The 21,544-nt window shown below is 39.5% G+C and overlaps 2 protein-coding genes across 4 annotated transcripts in view; one reads left to right on the top strand and one right to left on the bottom strand.

Annotated features, from left to right (window-relative positions):
* Positions 1 to 21,544, top strand: part of DOCK2 (dedicator of cytokinesis 2) — a 161,370-nt gene that overhangs the window by 71,311 nt on the left and 68,515 nt on the right. The window lies entirely within an intron of this gene.
* INSYN2B (inhibitory synaptic factor family member 2B) overlaps positions 1 to 21,544 on the bottom strand; it is a 36,005-nt gene that overhangs the window by 7,815 nt on the left and 6,646 nt on the right. For both annotated transcript variants that reach the window (XM_038149793.1, XM_038149794.1), the window contains exons 2-3: positions 5,547 to 7,684; positions 2,815 to 2,889 (exon numbers count right to left, since the gene is read on the bottom strand). In XM_038149793.1, coding sequence (XP_038005721.1) covers positions 2,815 to 2,889; positions 5,547 to 6,922 — 1,451 coding nt within the window. In that variant the 5' untranslated portion in view covers positions 6,923 to 7,684. The remainder of the gene's footprint in view (positions 1 to 2,814; positions 2,890 to 5,546; positions 7,685 to 21,544) is intronic.

Genomic DNA, 21,544 nt, shown 5'->3' with positions numbered 1-21,544 from the left:
TCTTCTGGGCAGGAGAGTGATTTGTATCAGCTGTGTCTGCTGTGAAGGCTTTAGAGGGGAGTGGAAAAGTTGAATTTGCCATGATGGGAAGAAAAGAGCATAATTTAAGGGGGTTTGGAAGTCCCTTCAAGGCACTGAAGCTGATTTTGGCCCAGATCAGAAGACATTTGTAAAGTTAGTAAATGTGCAAATCTTTTAAAACTTTTAATCGTATTTTTATATAAAATCAATAAATATCATTAAATAGTGTGTTGGAATTAACTAGAAGATTGTTTCCCTTAATTCATGTGTCTTGGGATTTTTCATGAAATCATATAACTCAATGGGTAAACAGAAAGCAGGAGGATAATTTTCATTTAGAAAAGACTAGAAGGATCTCTTGAACAAGAAGCAATGCATAATAAATATTTAAAAGGTAGAAAGAAGTGATATAAAATCAGTGCTTCTTGCATTTCATCAGCTTATTACTAAAACTGCAACTTAATGCCATTCAATATTCACAGACCAAGGGTGCTGGAGAATGAAATGTTTGGTTTATAGAACATGTAAGCATCCAATCTGCTCATGTTCCTTTTCTCCACCCTTCTTCAGAGTTTTTAATTTAATATTGGAGATATCATCTGCAGAGGCAAGAGGTCAATTCAGTCTTCATTTAGTACTACCCATGACAACTGGTTTGGGTTGCTACTTGCATTTGTTTATTACAATACCAACATTTCTATTACACGACCTGGATGGAAAATCCCAAGCCTGGAATCCCTGCTGGGTAGTTAATAAAGCCAAATTTACAGCCACTGTTAGGCTGAAAAGCTCTTTATTACTTTAGTGATCAGTGTAATCCACAGGGGGATTTCTGTGAGATTCATGCATTGTTTGACTCAGGACTGTGTGATAAAGATGGTTCAGTGACAGCAGCCAGCACTCTGCACGTGCAGGGCCTGCAGCAGTGAGGAGTGAGGCTCTTTAGGAGCAGGAAAACTGGGGGCAAGATAAAACACTTGATTTCAATCACAGCTGTGATGCTGTCTTAGGGGAAAATACTTGCATGGACATTTCAGGCCACATAAAACACAGGAACTGTGTGTTTTCCTGGAGCAAACACTGACAACAATTGCTTCTCTTAGAATATTGCCTAATGAACTTCAAATATTAGTCACTCAGAATGCTTTTTTCATAACCACATCCTGTGGAACACCTCTGTAAATCAAAAACTATTGTTTCCTTACTGTTTCCTCTTTGTCTCTTAAAAGTAGAAACTTTTTAGAGCACCTGTGTTCTGTACACGTTCTATTAATCATTGCAGTGTGAGCCTCCAGGCACCATTACTGCTGCAAACTACCTGGTAAATCAAAAAGGCCCCTGAGTTTTTTCTTACTTCCTCTGTTCTTTCCTTTGAATGATGGTGCTTGTTGTTCAAGATCTGTTCTGCACTGAAACCATGTAAACTTACAGACAAAGGGTATTTTTGCAAAGACAGAAGGCATCCTGTGGTCAAGGGTGGTCTTACATAAATTCTGGGGAGTGACCTGTTCATGTCTAGGCCCATAAAACACACAGAGATTGTTTGTTCAGAGACCATGATCAAGTAAAGGAAATCTCTTTTTTCTTTCTTTTTTTTTTTTTTTTATGGATACAGGCTGTGCTCTTGGATAAGTCATGTAACTTCCCAGGGTATCCAGGGGGCTGTGAAGAAGACCTACAGCTTTGTCTCAGAGGAGCTGTGGTGTTTAATTTGTGACATGTTAATTACTTGGAAATTTCATTAGCAGAGGTTTAGGACATGATGATGGGACTGAAGTGCATGTTGAACAATAGGGTCCAGTGCTGTGTCTAGTTTATAAAGCTCTTCAGTAAATTTGGTTCATGCAGAACATGCAGTGTGAAAAACACTTCCATGTAAGTATTTTCTTTAAATTATTTCCATTAAAAAATTGAAGTTATAGTGATTGCTGTTGAAGATAATGATCTGCCATGTTCTTTGAAATGAAGGAAAAGCTTTCAGCCTCAAGGAGAAATTCTCTTACTCCTTATTTTTGTAAATGTAATCAAGTAACCCATTGTGTGGGGTTTCTGCCTTGTAACTGAGCTTGCAGGGATTGGATAATGTCTTTATAAATTCCCTTGCTGAGTGGACAAGGTACATGTGCAGCACAAGCAAGACTTTGGACCTGCTGCCTTTGGGGTTGATGTCTGGACAAGTGAAGGCTCTTACAGTGTGTTTGTGCAGACACAGCATTTGAAACCCGTGCAGCTCTCAGAACACGGCCCTGAAATCTCTCTGGCCATAAGAGTTTAGCATAAACGGCACTTTAAATCTGAAGTAGCCTACACTCAAATTGCATGCTCTGAAATTATTAACAGCTGAGGTGAAAATGTGGGAATTTTGGGCTTGTTTTGCAGGTTAACATGAATTGTTGCTGTAGCTCGCTGGCATTGAGAGAACTGAGTTTATCTTTTCCAACATTTAAAATTATTACAGAAACTCTAGCTTTAAAAACATACCACACAGAGGAATTCCATCATCAGAAATGGCATTGCAGGTCTTCAAAGCATGCCAGTAATAACACTGTGCAACTTTAGAGGGAAGTTTCTGTTTGAATTCTCCCAGGTCCAGTCCCTCTTTCCTTTCAGCTAGCACCTCTGTGAATAGTTTTCTACTTGGGGAACAAACCAAGCACCTCATAAAAACCAGTTGGTCTTTTCTTAAGAACTGGGTTAGTCACAGTTGAGACATTTTACAGGTGTGAGCAAAGCAGTGTTTTGTGCAGCTGGGGGTGTGCAGGCAGGACGGGACTGTGGGGGGGAGCAGGGTACCTGTAGATGATGCACGCCGTGTTCTGGCAGGTGCTGCAGTTGTTGAGGTCCTGCCCAGTGTGGTAGAAGTTCCTCCTGGAACAGACAGCAGTTCATGAGATGTGCAGTTAAAGACCCAGTGACAGAGCTCTGAGTTGTTTGTGAACAAAAACCATTCTGTTCACCCCTTCTGGTAGCTCTACTAAAAATTCTAGTATCAAATTCTAAGCTGGAAGGTTTCATTGAAAACACACAAACCCTGTGAGCCTTGTCCTGACCTCTCCCACCTCATGCTGTTAAGAGCTCTGGTTGTTGGTTCTGGTATGAATACTTGTTATGAAAACACTTAGACATGAGACTGCTTCTAACAAACACACTTTCAAGTATTTGAAAATCCATGCAATTTGCTGAATCAGTCTGATCTCTGTCCTTATGCTTTCCAGTCTTCCCATTTCATGTTTCCTTATGTGAGTATAACCAAGTCACATTTTTACTGCTGATAAGTTACAGATTTGTAGTGCTGAGAAAACAAGAAAAGGAAGTTTTCATGCTTAACACTAACTAGAGCTGAAATACTTTTATGATGGAGAGGCCTGCATTAGAAACAGGTTGAGATTGGTGGCTCATTACATCTGAAGAATGTTCTTAATCAGATTTATTTGAATTAGGGGACATCAGTTGGTACCAAAATAATTTTCTGATTGCTTTGGGAGAAATGGGAGTTCTTCATGTGCATTGTTGTGCTATCAATAAAAGTGCTTGGAACATTCAGTGTTCCTGTGAGGTGAATCTGCCAAGGTGGATTGAAGCTTCTCATTGAATCTCAGAGCGACACTTCAAGATATTTGACAATTTTTTTCTTTTCTATTTCAGTGGTAACTAAACAGAAACGGATTATAAATATTGTTGGATAATCTGACAGTGCTTTACTGCAAATTAGTCTTTGCCATGGGCAGATTCACAAACATAATTGAAACTCAGGTTCTTTCCTAGAGAGCAGCATGCAGGGCAGAAGGAGTGGCTGTTCTTTTCTGTCCCTTCCTGTGGAACCACAGTCAGGTGGTGTCTGGATGAAGATTACGACAGAGAAATAACTGCTTAGGTTTGAGACATACTTGGATCTCTGCCTCCAATCATGCCTCTTACCTGAATTTTTGGTCTGGAGTGTTGTAAATATTTTTTGCATTTCTGCTGTTAGTCTGTCTACGTGGATTTTGTCTCTTGTGTTTAGGCAGTTACAAATTTGGTGCTAGAAAATCATATGAAACAAGGCTCTAAGAGAGGGTATGTAACACTGAGGGAGGAGCTGAATTATATGGGAGAAATGTTAACTAGAACAAGAATTTCTGTGGGCATAGTAGAAGCTAATAAAAGTATTTTCATGCTAACAGCCAGATGGACATTACCAATTAATGTTTCCAGATAAAAAATGATAATATATGTGGAGTAAAATCACATTCTAACCTGATTTATATTGTTTTATTTTTTTAATGAGTGTAAATTCTTATTTGAATATTGAGTTGGAATGTTACTCAACAGAAATACACGTTAACTTCATTTTCAAGCTAAAATACTTGGAAAAAGAAAGAATTCTTCAAAATAGATTTTTTTTTCTTTTTTTTTCGGGAGTTGTAAGATGATTGGGGTATATAAAGTGTAGCATCTGTTAGTTCTCTCCTGAGAGCTCTGCCCCCATGGCAGCAAGGGCAGAGTCCTGATGCTAGGTGGTGTGAGCAAGGCACCGTCGTGCTCTGGGCTCCTTCTGCAGCTGCCCCTGCACAAAACCCTCAGTGCAGCCTCCTTGTTGTGGTGTCTGCAGGGTTTGTGCAAATGTGGAATACCTGATCTGGTCATTATTGTAACCAGCAAATACAGCTGATACACGTGATCTAATTTTAGAATTAAGAGAGCAGTTTTGCATGCATAAGTGATTTATCTACATGCATGAGATGCCTGTGCAAAAGATTAAATTTATGGTAGCATAGTCTCTTTGTGTTCTTTTTTCTTTAAAAATGAAATGGAACCTTTATTCCCTTGATTTTTTTTCTGAGTTTTTCAAAGAAAATTTGTTTGAAGGATATACTACTTTATAACAAAACAGAACTTTAAAGTGTGCCCTAGATGCACTTATGTAAGTAAGAGATGCTGTTGATAGCTTGGAAAGCTCTATTAGGATATTTTGAAACCTGTTTTGAGCATAAAAATGTTTAAAATTCTATTTTAACTTTGTCCTGCCTTTAGATGTTAGTTGCATTTATGGTATTATTATTTATAATGCATAATAATGCATGAAAACTGCTTTAGCCTTGCCACAGTCCATGTCACCATAGTGACAATAAATACAGGGGTTTTTACATTGTTGTGGGTGTGAGAAGGGACCCACTCTGAAACCTGAGAGTCTGAAGTGAGCTCTTGCTGGCAGCCCTCTCATGCTCTGTCCTGAGCTCTCAGTCTGGCACTCTGTGTGTGTCTGACCTTGCCGTGCTTTGAGCACCCTAAATCTAAATACAAGAAGGATTTGTTAAGCTGGGTCTCGCACTGGATTTTTTAAAGGCCGTGTCAGCTAAAGCCAAGCTATAAAGGGACTTGCTTCTCTGCTGAGGCCCAAACATCACAAAAAGGGTATAAGATACTTTTTGCAAACTCATCTTTAAATATCAGAAGAGCTGTGCTTTTCAGTAGCAAAGGTTAAAAGAATGCTAACATCTACTTTACACTTCTGATGAATTACTAATATTAAAAATGAACCATACCCTTCACTGAGGGCTCTGGACTTTTCTAGGTCTTGGATTACATTCAAAAGGACTTTAATCTTCTCCTGGTTGGACTGCAAGGATTCCTCTACAGACTGCAGCCTGCCTTGTAGGGCACAGAGCTCTCCATGTGCCAAGTGAATTTGATTGATTTCATTAATCTCTTTGTTGCTTTGCGGGTTTGTTTCATTCCTTGGCGGATAAGACTTTGTGTGAAATCCTTCTGGACAGCTGTTACACTGGGAAACATCTGACTGGGTGCAATTGTTCTGGATCTCAGCATGACGTGGCAGACACGGTTTTGATGCATTGCTGCTGGGCACTGACACCGGTGGGTGATCATCGCTTGGGAACGTCACACAGCTGGAACCTGGCTTGTGCTCTCCTGCCTGGTGACAGTCTCTGAGGAAACAAGGAGATGAGCTGTGATTTGATGGGGGTGACAGTGGAGTTCCTTCCTTACTGCTGGCATCTTTGCTGGCTACAGGCAGCTCAGAATCACTTCTCTGCTCTTCAGGAGCAGCAGAGTGGGGGTTACATTCACTGCAGTTCCCAGAATTGCTCAGGCAAGGCTCTGCTCTGTCAGAATCAGATGACAGTGTGCTGTTTTCATGACTTTCGTGGCTGTTGATGACAGTAGAAGAATGCAGTGAGTTACTTGAAGCTGTGGTTGTGTCTGGTGCATCCAGGGGAACGTTTCTGTCTTGTGGGAAACTCACATGAATGTATTCAGGCACCTGTGTGGACGCAGTTGTCTTGTCTGACACCGAGAAATCCCCCGAGTACCTCGGTCCATTGCTTTGTGCTTTTGATGACCTTTGACCCAAGCCCACCTCGCTATTCCTGCACCCATCCTCCAAGTGATGACTTATCCTCAAGTAGCAGAGCTCTGAGGACAGGATGTCTGGTTCACAAAGGTTGCCATTTACCTGGATAGAGTTTGCAGGCTCTGCTGGCATTTCTGTCAGTGATTTGCTTACTGTCAACTTTTTCCTTTTAAAAACAGGGAAGTGTTTCCTGAGGCTGGGAGAAGTTTGTATGGCAATATTCCGAAGCCCCTTGTGAGCCCTTGGAAAAGTTGGAGACTGAGTTAGCAAAAAATTGTGATCCCTAAATATTTCTGTTTTGCCAGTAGTGAGTGCAGTGTCTGGGGCAGGATTAGCCTCCAGCTCTGCCTTGGTGCTGACACCATCATCCTTGAAGCGGACCTGCTGGGATTTGGTCCTGCGGTGCTGGGGGTGCCTCATAAAATCTGCTGAGTCCAGACTGTTCCTTTTCAGTAGCACTGGTCTCATTTTCATGTTTTGCTGGGCCGTTGAATCACAATTTAAAGTCTGTAAGTAACGTGTTTCTTTGCGACCCATTTCATTTGACATTTGACCTGTATGTTAATATTGTTCCTAAGATGCAAATTAACACCTTACTCCTGGAGCTTATCATTCTTCTCCTTGTTACTATCTATATTTTCAACTGGCATGTTCTCTTTAGGGATCCTCTTTCAAATTTAATTGCTGTTTAGACCAAAACTAAGATAAATTAAATATAAAATTTAAGGAAAGATTTCTTGTCGCTCGGGAATGCAGAAATCCTTTTACCTGCAGCTAACATGGTCTTTGTATTACAAAATTGCAACAGGCTGTTTCAGTGAACTAATTTAAAGGTAAGGTTGAGTCTATGGCTTTCCTGGAGGCTCTCATTTGACAGCAGCTCTCCATTAGGGATCCAGCTTTTTTTTTTCTGATGGACCAGTCACATGTGTTTTATTTGCATGTTGTCTAAACAAGCAGAATAACTTCTGGGGGAATTTTCATTTCTGATGCATAGTTGTCCTGATGGAATATATCCTTTAGTACCAAACTGAATTGCTTTCTTTAGAGATAGTTTTTCTTCTTCAGCCATCTTTTTAATGTCCTGTTGAAACTAATCTTCCCAAAGAGGTAAGGAAAATGTCACCACTTATGACCAGGGCAAAATACAGCATCCAGAGGGATTCAGTGAGAAAGTTATTGATGTGTAGTTGTTACTGCCATTCTTGCAAACACAAGGCAGATCATGTCCAAGGGCTTGCCTCAGTTCTGTAAACAGGACAGAGGTCCAGGCTGAATAACCAGAAAAAGCAGAAGAGCAGAAAGCGTTTCCTGAAAATAAAAAGACAACAGTTGTAGCTGAGCAAAGTGGCAAACGGTGTGATTTCCTGCTGCTGTCTCCCAGGCACTTTCCAACATCTCTGCTTCTGTAACTTTGGCAAGGAGATACTTGTACGGAAACTGAAAAATGTTTCAGAATTTTGAAGTGGCTCAAGTTTCTTTCATATGAAATACAATGCTCAAAAAATGGAGATATATATTTATATAGAACAGATACAAAATATCATAAGCCCGAATCTGGTCCCAAATGCAGATCTTAAAACTTAGGCAGTTAGATTTGAGAATAGCCACTAAATCCTGTTATGGATGAAATATCCAAAACTAAACAATACAAATGTGAGTTGTTAATTTGGAGGAAATTGACGTTTGAACAAAAGTAATTTTTTTGTTGTTGTTTTTAAAGTCATAAATTTTCAGGTGTTGAGATTTGAGTACAAGATTGCAGCTAAATTGCTGGTACAGTGGTAATTTACTATTGATCCTGTTCCCTGTTAATTCACTGGTCATGTCATTAGCCTTACTACTTCCATTAGCTCAGAACCTTTTATTTAAGCATTGGACAGATTTTACCATATTTAATTTACAAGAATTGAGGAGATAGGTGCTGTGGGAAAGATCTTGTTACAGAATATAGCAAACTGTTATGCAGCATCATGTAACATTTAGGCACTGTAATATAATTTAAGCAAAGTAATAATGTGATATTACTCTATTATAAAGTTTTAGAAGAAAATGAGTGTTGGATTATTTCACTGCAGAGAGAAATGTCACATAAGATATTGAGAAAATAAATATGTGCATTAATACCAAATTTTACTTTTGTGATATTCATGAAGTCATGGAAATCTCTGTGCTGATTGTGCACTGGAAACAAGAATCACAGTAAACAAGTCCAACAGTTTCTGCAAACAACCTTCCAGTGCCAAGTTCTGAGTTCTCATTTCACCCACTAATTACCAGAGACTTTAACAGTTCTGTTTGAGAATTTATCCAAATATTGCAGCAGCATTCTCCCCATCACAGCTGCTGTGCTCCAGGCAGATGGACTACTTTAAGAGTTATACTTGCCCAATTAAATTCCAAAAGAAGCTTTAGAAAGCTAATCCTTTGTGTTTTAAATAAAAGTAAAAAGCCCTTAAGGGTTTTAGGAGAGCTCTCTCCTTGGGCTGTAGAGGCATTTGAGCTACATTCCTGCATTCTTAATTTGAAAATTGCTGTTTTAACTCTGTTGATTTTTAGCTACCTTGTCATCCAATACTCGGGGTTTACTATGAATTGTGATGAACATTTTGGTGCTGTTGTTTATATTGAATCAAGCTGAAAGGAAAAAAAATACATAGCTAGGAATGTTCAAATATTTGGATTGAAAACCCAGACTGGTGAATTTCAATGAGTTATAGATGTCTGTTCTTGAGTTAACAAATCAGTTCAACATTGCCAATTACTAAGTTTAAATAACATTTTCCCTTGCCCAGCATCTAATTCTTCATTCTTTCCTGACACAGCAATTTAAAGTTCTTGTTTTGCTCATTATTTGACATTGACTGAAATAGGAAAAATCCTAAGGACCCATTTCATAGAAGCACTTTCAATGTATTAATTTATTTCACTCATAAAGAAAGATTAATTCAGTTTTAAATTAATGTCTGGTAGTAATACTAACAGTTTCAGTAGAAAAAATTTACTGGTGTTTAATGTTCCGTGGATCCAGCTCTGCAGCCTCTTCCTTGTTCCTTGGCTGCTCTGCTCCATGAACTCTGTGGGTTTTTCCAGTCCCTCCATCCCCTGTTGGGTAAGTGCCCCATGAGGTGCTGGATGTTATTTTTAAAATGTGCACATTTCACGCTCCTCTTTTCAATGTTTTGAATATGTGAATCTGACTGATGTTGCATTTTTTTTCTGTTTGGCTTGGCTGGTGCTGTGAAAGAAAATCTTGACTTTTAAGATCTCTGCATGCTTTGCACACACAACTCTTAGTAGTGGTAGTCCCTCTTCAGTGTAAGCTTATCCTTGCTCCATTGAAATTCTATCCCAGGGTGTAACCAGTGAACCCCCTAAAAAACACTCAGGTGCAAAGCCTGTCCCTCCAAACAGCAATAAAACTGCTTTTCCAGTCTGGGGATTGTGGGTCTAAGTTCTCAGAAATGCACACACAGCTTAGTCAGTCTGCCAGGCAGAGGAAGTTTGACAAGACATAGATATTTTTCTATATAATTTTTCTTCCATCTTTCCTGCCTCTGCCTTCCCAGTTTCTTCAACAGAGTCAAACGTATATTTGGGTTCATATTTCAGGTTAATGGCTGAAGCCGTGGGTAGAGAAGTGCAGTGGTGAGGATAAATGGAGATTACAGGAATTGCATGGAGTGAAAAACCATGCAGCAACAGACAGTGGGGATTTTGGAAGAGTGCAGATGTGTGAGAGTGGTGGTTCTGGGGGCTTTCTGCAATTTGTGGCAAAATTTACTTATTTCACATGGTTTTCAAACTTTCAGCTGTAGTTGGAAACCTTAAGTCTTCATTTGAGAAGTTGGTTAAAAAAATAAATGTTTTTATCACAATAAAAGTGTGACGTGTATTTTAGAATTTTGGTTTTCCCTTATGCATGTTTTAAAAACACTATTTCTTGAAACTAAATGTTTAAACAGAACCTTTCCAATAAATAAAGGAACTTGGAGAGAGCTTGTGGGGGCTTTCAACAGGAAGATGATTAATGTCATTGGCCTTCCAATTTTGAGCATCCTCACTTTAAATTTCCCAACTCAGTCTATGGCAGTGTGTTGGAACAAGGTGATTTTTAAGGTGCTGTCCAACATAAACTGTTCTGATTCTGTGACAGGTGACAGCTGTAATAACTGTAATAATTTATTCTGACTGGACAGTTTTCTGTCATGTCTGATTTGTGGTTTGTCCTGTAGAAAACAGATTTTCCACGGTGCACATTTGATGGACATTTTCAGTTTAGAGAGGCAGCATGCTGTATTTAATTATGGTTTGTGCTTGATAATAAGCTGCTTTCTAGGCAGGAGATTCTCAGGTTCTAAGAAATTTGTGTGACTCTCACTTTCCCTTCATGTTGCAAATCTTTCCAGGGCTCCTAAAGTGTTGCTGGGATCAGAGGCTGCATGTGGGGGCTGCTGTGAACTGCGTGCTTGTCAGTGGCTGCAAACAGCCTGGCCACTGCAGACATCTCCTCCTGTGCAGGTTCAATTTTCAAAACAAAAAATGAATATCGGAAATGCACCATTTTTAGTTAACAAGTCTGAATTAAGGCTTTAATTGTGGTGGTTTGGATGTTGCTTTTGTTCCATTTCATTTTCTGTCTCCATCAGAAACTTCAGCAATAGCTGTTGGCCAAGCTGCTTAATTCACTCATAACTCTTCTTTGCATAAAAGTCATGTTGGGTTTTTTCCCTCAAAATAATGAGATGTGTTGAGGATAAGTTTAGATATGCTTCTGAAATCCCTGGAGACTGCAGCGAAACATACATCACCAGCTAGCACAGAGAGCCAGAGATGGATTTGAAACCATTGGAATTGGATGATGCTGAAATTACCTCTTTTTCCTGTCCTTCTTTCTTGCAGAGGGAAATGGATGGAAATGTGCTCAGAGCTCCAGAGGAACTGCATGCAAGGAGGCCTCTGAAGGGAATATTTTCAGATGAAAATGGGTGACAGATGCAGAGCCTATAAAGTAGAAACAGTCCCCCAGAAGTGCAAATTTACAGCTTATTGTGATACACAGGAAAAGCTGGCAGGGAACAGGAAAGATTAAACTGCTGAGAGAGATTTTTAAATGGCCTCTCTGTACAGGGGCCTGTTGTTGATCACAACAAGGAGTCTTATTGCTTTGGGTCCCACAGAATGAAGCACAAAGCTATTTATGAAAGTAAATGTGTTTATTATAAGAGATGGAGTAATTTGTGGAATATAGTTTTGTACCTGGAGTTTTCTCCAGAGCACAGCTTGTCTAGTGCAATATTCTTCTATTTCTTACTCTAGTTGGGCAGTACACAGAATATCTGTTTCTGTTGGTGTGCATGGCCACAGAGGAGTTCTCTGGATGTCCCTGGATGGGCTCAGCTTTCCCCTACAGCAGTGCTTTGGTAATGCTGGAGGAAATTTGCTTGAGCAAAAAGGACTGAAGAAGGCAAGAACTTTTATACAAATCCTACTGGTGGGTTTTGTAAGCCACCTCCAGGGGGGATCAAGGTGACTGGAGAAGAGAATCTAACAGAGATAGGGAATACAGGGTAGGATGGAAGCTTCTGTCCTCAGAAAGGGAACATTTCAGTAATGGAAGAGATTACAGGATTTTGTCTCTGATTAATTTTAGAGCAAAATCTGAAAATTACTTCAGGTTGGTGAGACTGGGTAGAGAAGATGCTGTGATATTTACTGCAGCAGAAAATGGACTTAGCTAAGCAAGTTCTAGCGATGAAAATTGGGTCTGGTTTGCCTATGATTTGATTGAGATGATGCAATGCCATTGCACATGAAGTGCTGAAGATGCACGAAGAGCTAAAACCATGATGATCTTATTTCTGAAATAACTTTCAGAACCATGGTACTTGAAATTCCTCTATTCTACTTTAATAAAAATAAAAGTTCTTTTCCTATGAAAAGATGATATATTCCATTTGCTCTGTCAGAAAAAAAGTCTTCATGGATTAGACAATATTTTTATCTCAGTATTTCCTCTGCAGCATATGCTGGAAATTGTTCATGCAAGGTTTAGTGTCAGGAGGTAAGATACTCTTTATTCACTTTAGAGTGAGGCATCTCAGTCACATACTTATATACAGACACAAGTTGGATTTTTTTTCAGTGTTAGTTTGCAAAGATGAGTGTACTTAAAACTGAGAAATTTCTCTTGAAGAACTGCTTGAATGCCTACAGGGAGAGGGAAGTTATCCAATGTGACAGGCTGGTGAGCTGGAAAGTGTCCAAATAGCTGGTTCACAGCACAAAATTTCAGTGCTCTTCCTTGTATAAATCTTATCAGTTGAAAAAATATTGCTAAGTACTTGATGTTTGTATCAAAGTGTGCACGCATTTTACACTTTAGATTATTGAAGGTTTTTATTCAGGCTTTATAAAATGTTAACAGAGCTGTATGTAGATCTGTAGGTAACCAGTGCAAGGCAGGTTTGCACCCTGTGCTGCCTTGCAGGCCTCAGCACTTGGTTAAAGACAGATTAGACCATAAAAATGAACTAATTTTAGTTCATAAAAATGAACTTCGACCTCTTGAACTTTTTCTTTGATTGTCAATTATATTGACTATGCCTGTTAAAACAGAAAATCTTACTATTTTTCCCCAAGCAGCAAACTTAAAAGCTGCATTTTCATGGTTCCTGTGTGACAGGTTGCCGCTGCCCAGCACCTTTCTCCTGTTGAGACACTGCCATAAGAAACACCATTTAAAACCAGTACAAAGTGCTTGCTAAAGACTGTGACTTCTACACTGGGTTTTTTTCATCATGACAGCATTTATTTAATCCTAAAAAACAAGTTCTGAGTGTACTTGCTGCAGCCCCTTAGCTTGCAGTTAATTTCTGGGGTTTTTTTCCAATGAATTCATCACTTCAGATCAAGAATGACATGGCAAAGCTTCATCCAAGAGTATTTAGCAGTCTGCTGCGCTGCAGCTGTGTGGGATGCCTTGTAAGCACTGGGTGTTCAGTTATGTTTCTTTAGGATGTCCAGAACTTTTTTTGCCACTTCAGTAAGTGGGAGTTTCAGTAAATGTAAGGAGTCAACTGTTACTCTCACTTGTGTCACAAACCTGGGTACTTGGGGAAGCAGCGAGAGAAGAAACCAGCATTGTATTTGCTGGGAATGCCCTGACAAAGGCAGGAATGATGCATCTGACTCCATGTTCTCAGAAGGCTGATTTATTACTTTATGATACTATATTATATTAAAGAGTACTATACTATACTAAAGAATACAGCAAAGATACTTACTGAATGCTAAAAATTAATAATGAAAACTCTTTCCAGAGTCCTGACACAGCTTGGCCCAAATTGGCCAATGAGTCAAAACAACTCATACTAGAATCCAATAAAACAATCACCTGTGGGTAAACAATCCCCAAACACATTCCACACAGGAGAAGCAAATGAGATAAGAATTGTTTTCCCTTTTCTCTGAGGCCTCTCAGCTTCCCAGGAGAAAATCCTGGGCGAAGGAATTTTTTCAGTGAATGTGAATGCCACAGAAACCGTGCCAAGCTCTCACTGAAACTCACTGTCCCATGGTTTCTGTTCCCTGTGGAAGCACTGGAACCTGGGTGGGAACACTGTGCCAGCTCTCGTTGTGGTAATAGGGCTGGAATTTAAAATTGCATCCCGAGGCTTTTTTACCTGTGTTCCTCCAGAGCAGTGAATGACATCAGGAATGTGAGTAACTGGATATTTCATCCTCCAGAGATGTGTTTTGTGCTCTCAGCTGAACGCACCTGGCTGTGCCCCTTCCCGGATGTCGGTTTTGAAAAATATTTTTGGTGTGGGGGAATTGAATTAGGGCAGCTCAGACTGGGTTAGCAGCCACTGGCTGACAGTAAATGCAGGAGAGACTGGAACTGTGCTTATTGGCTTTGGCAGGGTGTCTGCAGAGACTGGCACTTCCCACAGGCTCCCAAAGTCTGGCACAAAAAGCTACAGGTGGAGGCGAAATGGAGCTTGGGGATAGAAGGAGCTGGGGAGTCCTCTGAGAAAATCTCTGCTCAGTGATGGCCACGGCTGTTTTCAGTGTCAGAGGAAGCTTTTCTCAGGCTCTATCACCCTGCAGTGTGGTCTGCTCCACCAGGCTGATGCCTTGGCACATCTCCTTTGGAATGTTTGCAAAATGGAGCTGTGGTATGATTGGCAGCAAGGTTGGTAGTTCAGGTTCTTGTGTGGGATCTGTTTCATTCTATCCTCAACCTGTCAGGAGCCAGAATTATCCACTCTGAAGGGGGATTAGTGAAGAGTAGAGTTTATTTTGAGTCCCTGCTATTTTACATCAAAATACACCAGCCTGCTGATGTTGGAGAGTTGAGTCACATGTCTTTTGAGGGGTTACAATTAAATGGAGGAGAACTGCATGATAAATCTTTGAATGGTTGTTCTCTTCTTCTGACTTTGCAGTTGCAAATTTTAGTTCTGTTTCATGTCATCAATAGTAAAGGCGTTAAGGAAATTCACAGTTCAGATTTATAAGACAAATATTTGGTAAGAACACAACTCTTGGTATCATGACTGTCTATTTAACAACTCAGTAGCTGAGTTGTTAAATAGAATAATCTGTTGCAATAGAATAATGGGAAGGGACAGGACAGGTATGTTTAACTTGTGTCTGCTCCCTTGTGCAGTACTTCTCTCTAAATCCATGAGAAAGGTTTATTCTCTTTTATGAGCATTGTAAAGGTAGTTTTTAGAGTTGTGTTTTAAGTCTGCTTCACCAACTTATCCATAATTCTCTCTGACTTTATGCTGTCAATTTATACACCACTTCTGCCCTGTATCTTTGAACAGTCTGCAGCTTAATGTTGTTTGAGAGATGCACAGATTGTTATTATGCAGGGCAGGTGCCTTTACTTTTGAATTGTAGCATCATTATTGCCTGACTACCTTTTCTAAAGGTGGAGAGAACTTGCTTTTGAAAAGCCTTGCTTTTTGAGAGGATTTAAAAGAATCCCACTTCAGTTAATTATTTATAGCCTGAAAAATAATGTAGCTTTACAATTGCTCTCCAAGCTTGGCACTACGCCCCACATACGGAGCACCAGGAAAATGAAAGTTTCTCTGCAGCTTCTGCTTTGATAGAGACACCCATTCTAAATTACAGCATTATTGCCATGTGTAGCATTATTTTATATTATTAAAATATTTATGGCTAGATACTGTTTTTTCTTCAAAGCAATTGAATAAAAATTCAGTCAAAACTTGTCCCACTGGGGTAAGACAAACAACTGACTAATTTGTTCTTCACACTTTATCTGAATAATATTCTTTTATTTTTACTTTTTTTGGTGGTTACTGCTGGCTTGGGGCAGATTATGAAAGCTAAAATTGTCTCAGTACTAACAGGTGCTAAGGAATTGTGGAAGATGAAACATTCCAAAAAATGCCTAGCAACTTTTTCTCCTGGTATTTAAAAGAAAATGTGTGTTTCTCCTTTATCCAAAGCTTGTATAGTATCATGAAGTTGGAAACAGAGTTACAAAGGGACCAGACACTTGGCTGGAACTCAGATGTCCCTGATGACTGAAGGGCTTAGGTGACATCTTAAAAAAAAACCTTAAAAGTAAAAGAATAAATTTATAGGTTTTTATCAACCTTGTAAGTAATTGTTCCTCCCTATTCAGCGCTTAAACTTGATAATCTTTATTTCCTAATATCCAAGTAATATTAATGTAAATCATTTCTTAAATCTATAAACTCTCCATGTGGAGACTCTGCACTTTGAGGTTATTGTTGGAGAAGCCACAACACCTCCAGTTAAGGGCTGAGATTCAGTAGCTGGGGGTCTTTGGCACAGAGCAGAACTCCTGCAGAAACAGAGAATGAAGGAAATTCTCTGAAACTCTGGGGCCTTAGGAGGAGGAGCTACTGCATGTAGTGAGATAACACTTGTATTTGAAAGGAATTCAGTCCCATAGCAGAAAAAGTGAGATGATGATGCTTTATTTTGTGTTGAGATGGGAAGAGAGAGTGATCTGGTAACACACTAAAGTATCCCACAGGTTTATTTCTGTCTGCTGGGCACATTTAGAATCATGGATCTTATGTCTGGTCTGTCCTGGAACGTGTCCAAAGAGCCAAGTTGCAATTGTGGTTTACAAAAATAAATCACAAAGTGTAGATAAACGTTTCACTCTCCTCTTGGGAAAGGTGATGCTTCACCTTGTCAATTTTCGAAGATGGCACCACAGAGGGAGGGAGGTGACCCTTTGGTGACCTACTGATGGTCACTAAGGGAAGATGAACATCTCTGGACACTCCAAGGGGCTCTGAACCTTGCTGGAGAAATGAACAGCTTCTCTGGGCAACACAAGCTCATGTCCCAGTGATGTCAAGGGCAAAACAAAAGCCTGTTTGTTTCCTTGCCTTTCCCATTTCAGGTGTTTCTCAATAGCTTATATCTGATTTTATATCTTGTATAAATTCAGATTTTATTTTTAGCTTACAAAGTTATAGTCAGAGATAGTCAGAGAAGTTAATAATTGATGATTTGTCTAATAAATCTGCAGTGTCCTGAGCTGTGTGCCACCTGCTTGTCACTCAGGGTTGGGGTTTTTGTTATTCAGTCTTTACTGAGGCTGGCAGTTTGAAGAAGTCCAGAAGTTCCATTTGGGAACTGCAATAAGCCTAAACTAAAAGGCTGCTTGGAAATAAGTATCTTCAAGAAATTTTTGTATGCTCAAATTATTTTTGCACCAGTGAGGTCAATTAATATTAAAGAAAACAGGAGACAGAAGACATGCAGCATTCTGTACAAATTAATGGCAACTTCAGGTCCTCCTATGTTTTGAAATATGTGAAGACCTTTGAAAGTAATACGTAAGTTAATTACATAAGCTAAATATTGGCTTAAACTCACTTTCCCTGTACTTTCTGATCCTCTTCTAAGCATAAGAATGCAGAATGGCCCAAGTAATTGAGTATTTTACATGATTGTATCATCTCTAGTTGGAGAAGAAAAGAGCAGTCTCTGAAGTTGTTACATAATACGGAATATGGCCTGCCCTGTCTCAGCAACAAAGATGACCTTTCTTCTTTTTTGTATCCCTGGGATGATCTCCCAGGGCCTGTTAGTGAAATATCAGCAATTTTATAGAAGTTACTTCCTTCCTTCATTATTCCATATGAGCACTGTATTGCTTTAATGGCCCTGCAATGAGGTTATTTTCAGCAAACTGTGGTGTTTTTTATTTTAAAGAATAATTTCAATGTAAAAGGTCTCCTTGGGAATAGCTTCAGGTTTAATTTGGGTAAGTAGCAGTGCGATTCAAGCAAAATACTGCAATGCAAACCTGTGTTATTAAAAAGGCAAGTAAAACATGGAGCTCATAGGTGTGGTTGTGTCTCAATTCAGACATGACTGGACATGCAGTTTTTCCAACGTTTTCCAGAAAAAGTTAAAGAAGAAACCAAATTAGTTTAATACCTTACAACAAAGCTGAGGCAGGCAGGCAACCCAGAAGCTGTTACAGAGGCTTGGGTTAGGGTTATTATATAATGTGTTAGCTGCATAAAATGAGGTGTGTGCTTCAGGTTTTGGTTGGTAGGTTGGTTTGTCTTGTAAAATTAAACATAATTTTTAAAAAAGAGAGAAAAAAAAAAAGAACTAAACTAACTACTAAACACCTTAAAAAATGCCAGAAGCCCCAGAAATGTTGCCATGTGTAATCTGTCAAGATTGCCTTGTTATTCCCCTAAGTCCAGAAGAAGAGTTATGAGGCAGGAATGTCTAGCTGGCAGCCTGAGGGCATGTGTATCCTTGTATAATAGGAAGCGACCTCATTCAGTGGGAGCACCTTTCCTTTTTAAAAACAATATGTTTCATATGTTGATTGAGATGTTTGTAATCCTGGTGTCATCTGTTTTGTGAAGAGCTTTCAGAAAATCACAGCACTCTCAGAGCTATTTCTGTTGCAATAATTAAGATTTTGTTAGCAGACTAACAAGGCTTATTTTGATGCCCTTTGCATGTCCCCAGGATGTCCCCCAGGTTTGCACATCAGGCTGTTTCCCTGTTAGCCTGTCTGGGAGCACTGGGGTGCCCAAACCTCTGGGGCCACCACTGATGTAGGGCTTGGAGGCAGCAGCAGGGAAATCATCTGAACAAGGGCTCCCTTTGGGTTTTTGCAGCTGCTGCCAGCCCATGCCCACATCCTGCACATTTGCATTCCCAGTTTCCTTGCCACCTAAGAACCTGCTCCCCTCACACTGCTGTGAAATCCTGGATAGTGCTCTTAACTCAGCCGAGTGCAAGTTCCTTTTTCTGTCTTCTCCCAAATCCCTGGGACCACATTACTGGTTTCCTGTTTTCATGCTTGGATGCTCTGTTCTTCCAGAGCATCTGTGCCTTGAGCTGCACAACCTGCTAGGGCCGACCTAATGTCCTGGAACTCTCTAATTGCAGCACAGGCAGAATTCTGGGATAATCTGGAAGGGCTAAGGGAGCTCCACTACTGCTCCTGTGTCCCAAATTCCCTCCTTCTCTACTGCCTTGTTCATTCAGAATCAACTTATGAACAATATCAGTTCCCTTATTTGGTTATAACCTTTTTCTAAATATATATATTTTTATATATTTTTATCATAGATAAATGATTTTTAATTATTTCCTAAATATTACTAAAGTATTTTAATGTTTGTTGTACTTAACAGTCTTGGAGGTCAAAACCTTGTACCAAGATGAGATCAAATAAATGACACTTTCACCTTATGTGACTACAGAGCCATTTCAAAAAAGACAAATGGCCTTGATCTAGTAGAAAATGCTTTATTTTCATATTTTCTGAATATAAGAAATACAATTTATTTTAAGGGAAATACTTAGGAAAGTAATACTTTCCGTTACTGGATTCCTGACACTGAGCTCTGCAGTCTAGGAAATCTTGTTTTAAGATTTAAAATATTAGCGACTTCCTTTAAAACAAAAACTGAGCAGAACAAGTTACTTTTTTTTCTTTTTTTCTTCTTAATGAACATGCCTTGAAAACTGATAATAATCTAAATGGAAAATTTGATTCCAGTCCCTCCAGCTTCCCAGACTCTTGCCTTAATATGATAATGTCGCAGCCATAGTTTGGAGAGTCCTTGCCCAGGAACCACACAATAGATCACAAGATCCAGGTCTAGGAAGCTGTAAAGGAACATCCAGCACAATGGCTTTATGTTAACTAATATGGGAGAAGAATTTGTTTATAAAACATACCACAATGATGTTGTCAAGATATGAGACCTCTCCTGAAATATCTTGGAAGTTCTTTAGCATCTACCAAATGCTGGTCCTGTCCCTCAGCTCTCTAGAACTAAAAGGACAGAAAATAACCTGCTTCCCAACAGGTCCTTTGGTGGCACTTCAGGAGAGGACTAGAACAAAGGTGACACTACCAACCATGATCTAAGAAGCTTTTCTGAACAGCTTCAGTAGCACAGTCCTGGAGCTGCTATCAAACCCAACAGCACTAATATGGAAAATACAGTGGAGGTGTAGTTTTTAATGTTTCTAATCATCACCTTTTCCCTGTGTGTGTTGTTAGATATGTACTGATGCTCCCACACACTCTGTATTGCAGTGACTAATCATAAAAATAAGCGACTCTAAGACTGCTCAGGTGATGCAAACTCTGAATATCAGAGGCATAACAGATTCTATTTCTCTGGCACTCTCATTGATCAAGTTTGCTTTTTTATGCATGTGATTCTGCTTTTTGTTTGTTTCCTGTTAGGATTGCAATTCCCTAACATGTATCTACACTCATTATTTCTGTTTGCTCTGTCCAGGAGGAGGTGTTGGTACCCTGGCTTCTTAGCAAGACAATCTATTTGAATGAAATCCTAGCTTAGAGATGAGGAAAAATAAATCTCTGCTGATAGCCTTGAATATTTTGGCAGTAAAGCAGCACAAAGAAGTGTCCCTTTGGCACACAGCCATCATCCTCAGGAGTTCAGATGGTCAGATGACGTGGCACCACAAAACATTCTGATAATCATGCTTGGGAAATTGTTGAAAACTGTTTGAAGCCCAGTTTGTGTTTGGGCAGGACCTGTTGTAACACAGTGCTGTTACATCAATACTCATTCATTTTTCTGAGGATGGTTTATGTTTGGTTTTTTTTTGGGGGGGAGCAAGTTTTAATTTCAGAATAAGGATACCATTTTATGTCAGAGGGGTTTAATGCCTGGGGAGAAGAGGTGCTGGCTTTTACTATCCTGGTGCATTCTCCAAACAGCCCAAGAGCTGGAGTTCAGTCTTGTCCCATTGTGGTTTTAGGATACAGTGGCTCCTGGATTGCAGTGACTGAGAAAGCAAAGGGCAGTCACACCCCTGATGGAGCCTAAGCCAGGGCACTCTGGAATTCTTTACCTTTTACAGGCTTTTAACTGTTTTTTTCTTTTTCTCATTAAAAAAAAAAAAAAAAAAGAAAAAAAAAAGAAAAGGAAGTAAAAACAAGAGCTAAAATAATCCCTGATTTAGTTATTCAAAGAAATTTCAACTCTCCTCTTCATTCTACTTATATTGTAAGTATTTAATGAATCCAGCCCTTGGGCTGGTGCTAAGTTATTAAAGGAGTATTCCTTATTCTGCCAGAGCCCAGGGATAATGTGTTAGAATCTCCCTCAAAAATACAGATTAGCATATGCACAAATAATTGATGCCGAAAATGCTATTTGGGAAATTTCTATCTGCATATTATTAGAGTATCAAGATTCCCTGTTTATGTTACATTACAATTGAAATTCAACCAACTGGGACATAAGTGACATCCCTTGAAGAGACCCACCCCTGAGGAGGATGCATCATTTGCTATAGGTTGTGGGTTGTAGGTTGTGTCCATTGGCAGGTCATTCTGTAATCTTTGGAGTTTTATCCTTTCATCTTTATACACGAGTTTCCACAGGGTTTTCTTTCATGGAGAATCCCCTCTGCTTTCCATTAAGCAACCTGCCCAAGATTCAGTATGACAAGCTCTCTTTAGAAAGATTTTGGGTTTTGTTATGAATTTTTTGGTTTTGCCCATTACTCTGCTAACCAGGCTTCAAGATTTTTTTCAAGCTAAAAAGTGGAGCCCAAAACCATTTAAAAACTGTTACAAAACCATTTAAAAACTTCATAGAAGCCCCTACTGGATAT

This window comes from Motacilla alba, chromosome 13 (assembly GCF_015832195.1).
Source record: "Motacilla alba alba isolate MOTALB_02 chromosome 13, Motacilla_alba_V1.0_pri, whole genome shotgun sequence".
Taxonomy (NCBI): Eukaryota; Metazoa; Chordata; class Aves; order Passeriformes; family Motacillidae; genus Motacilla; species Motacilla alba.
This window is presented reverse-complemented; position numbering and strand designations above follow the sequence as displayed.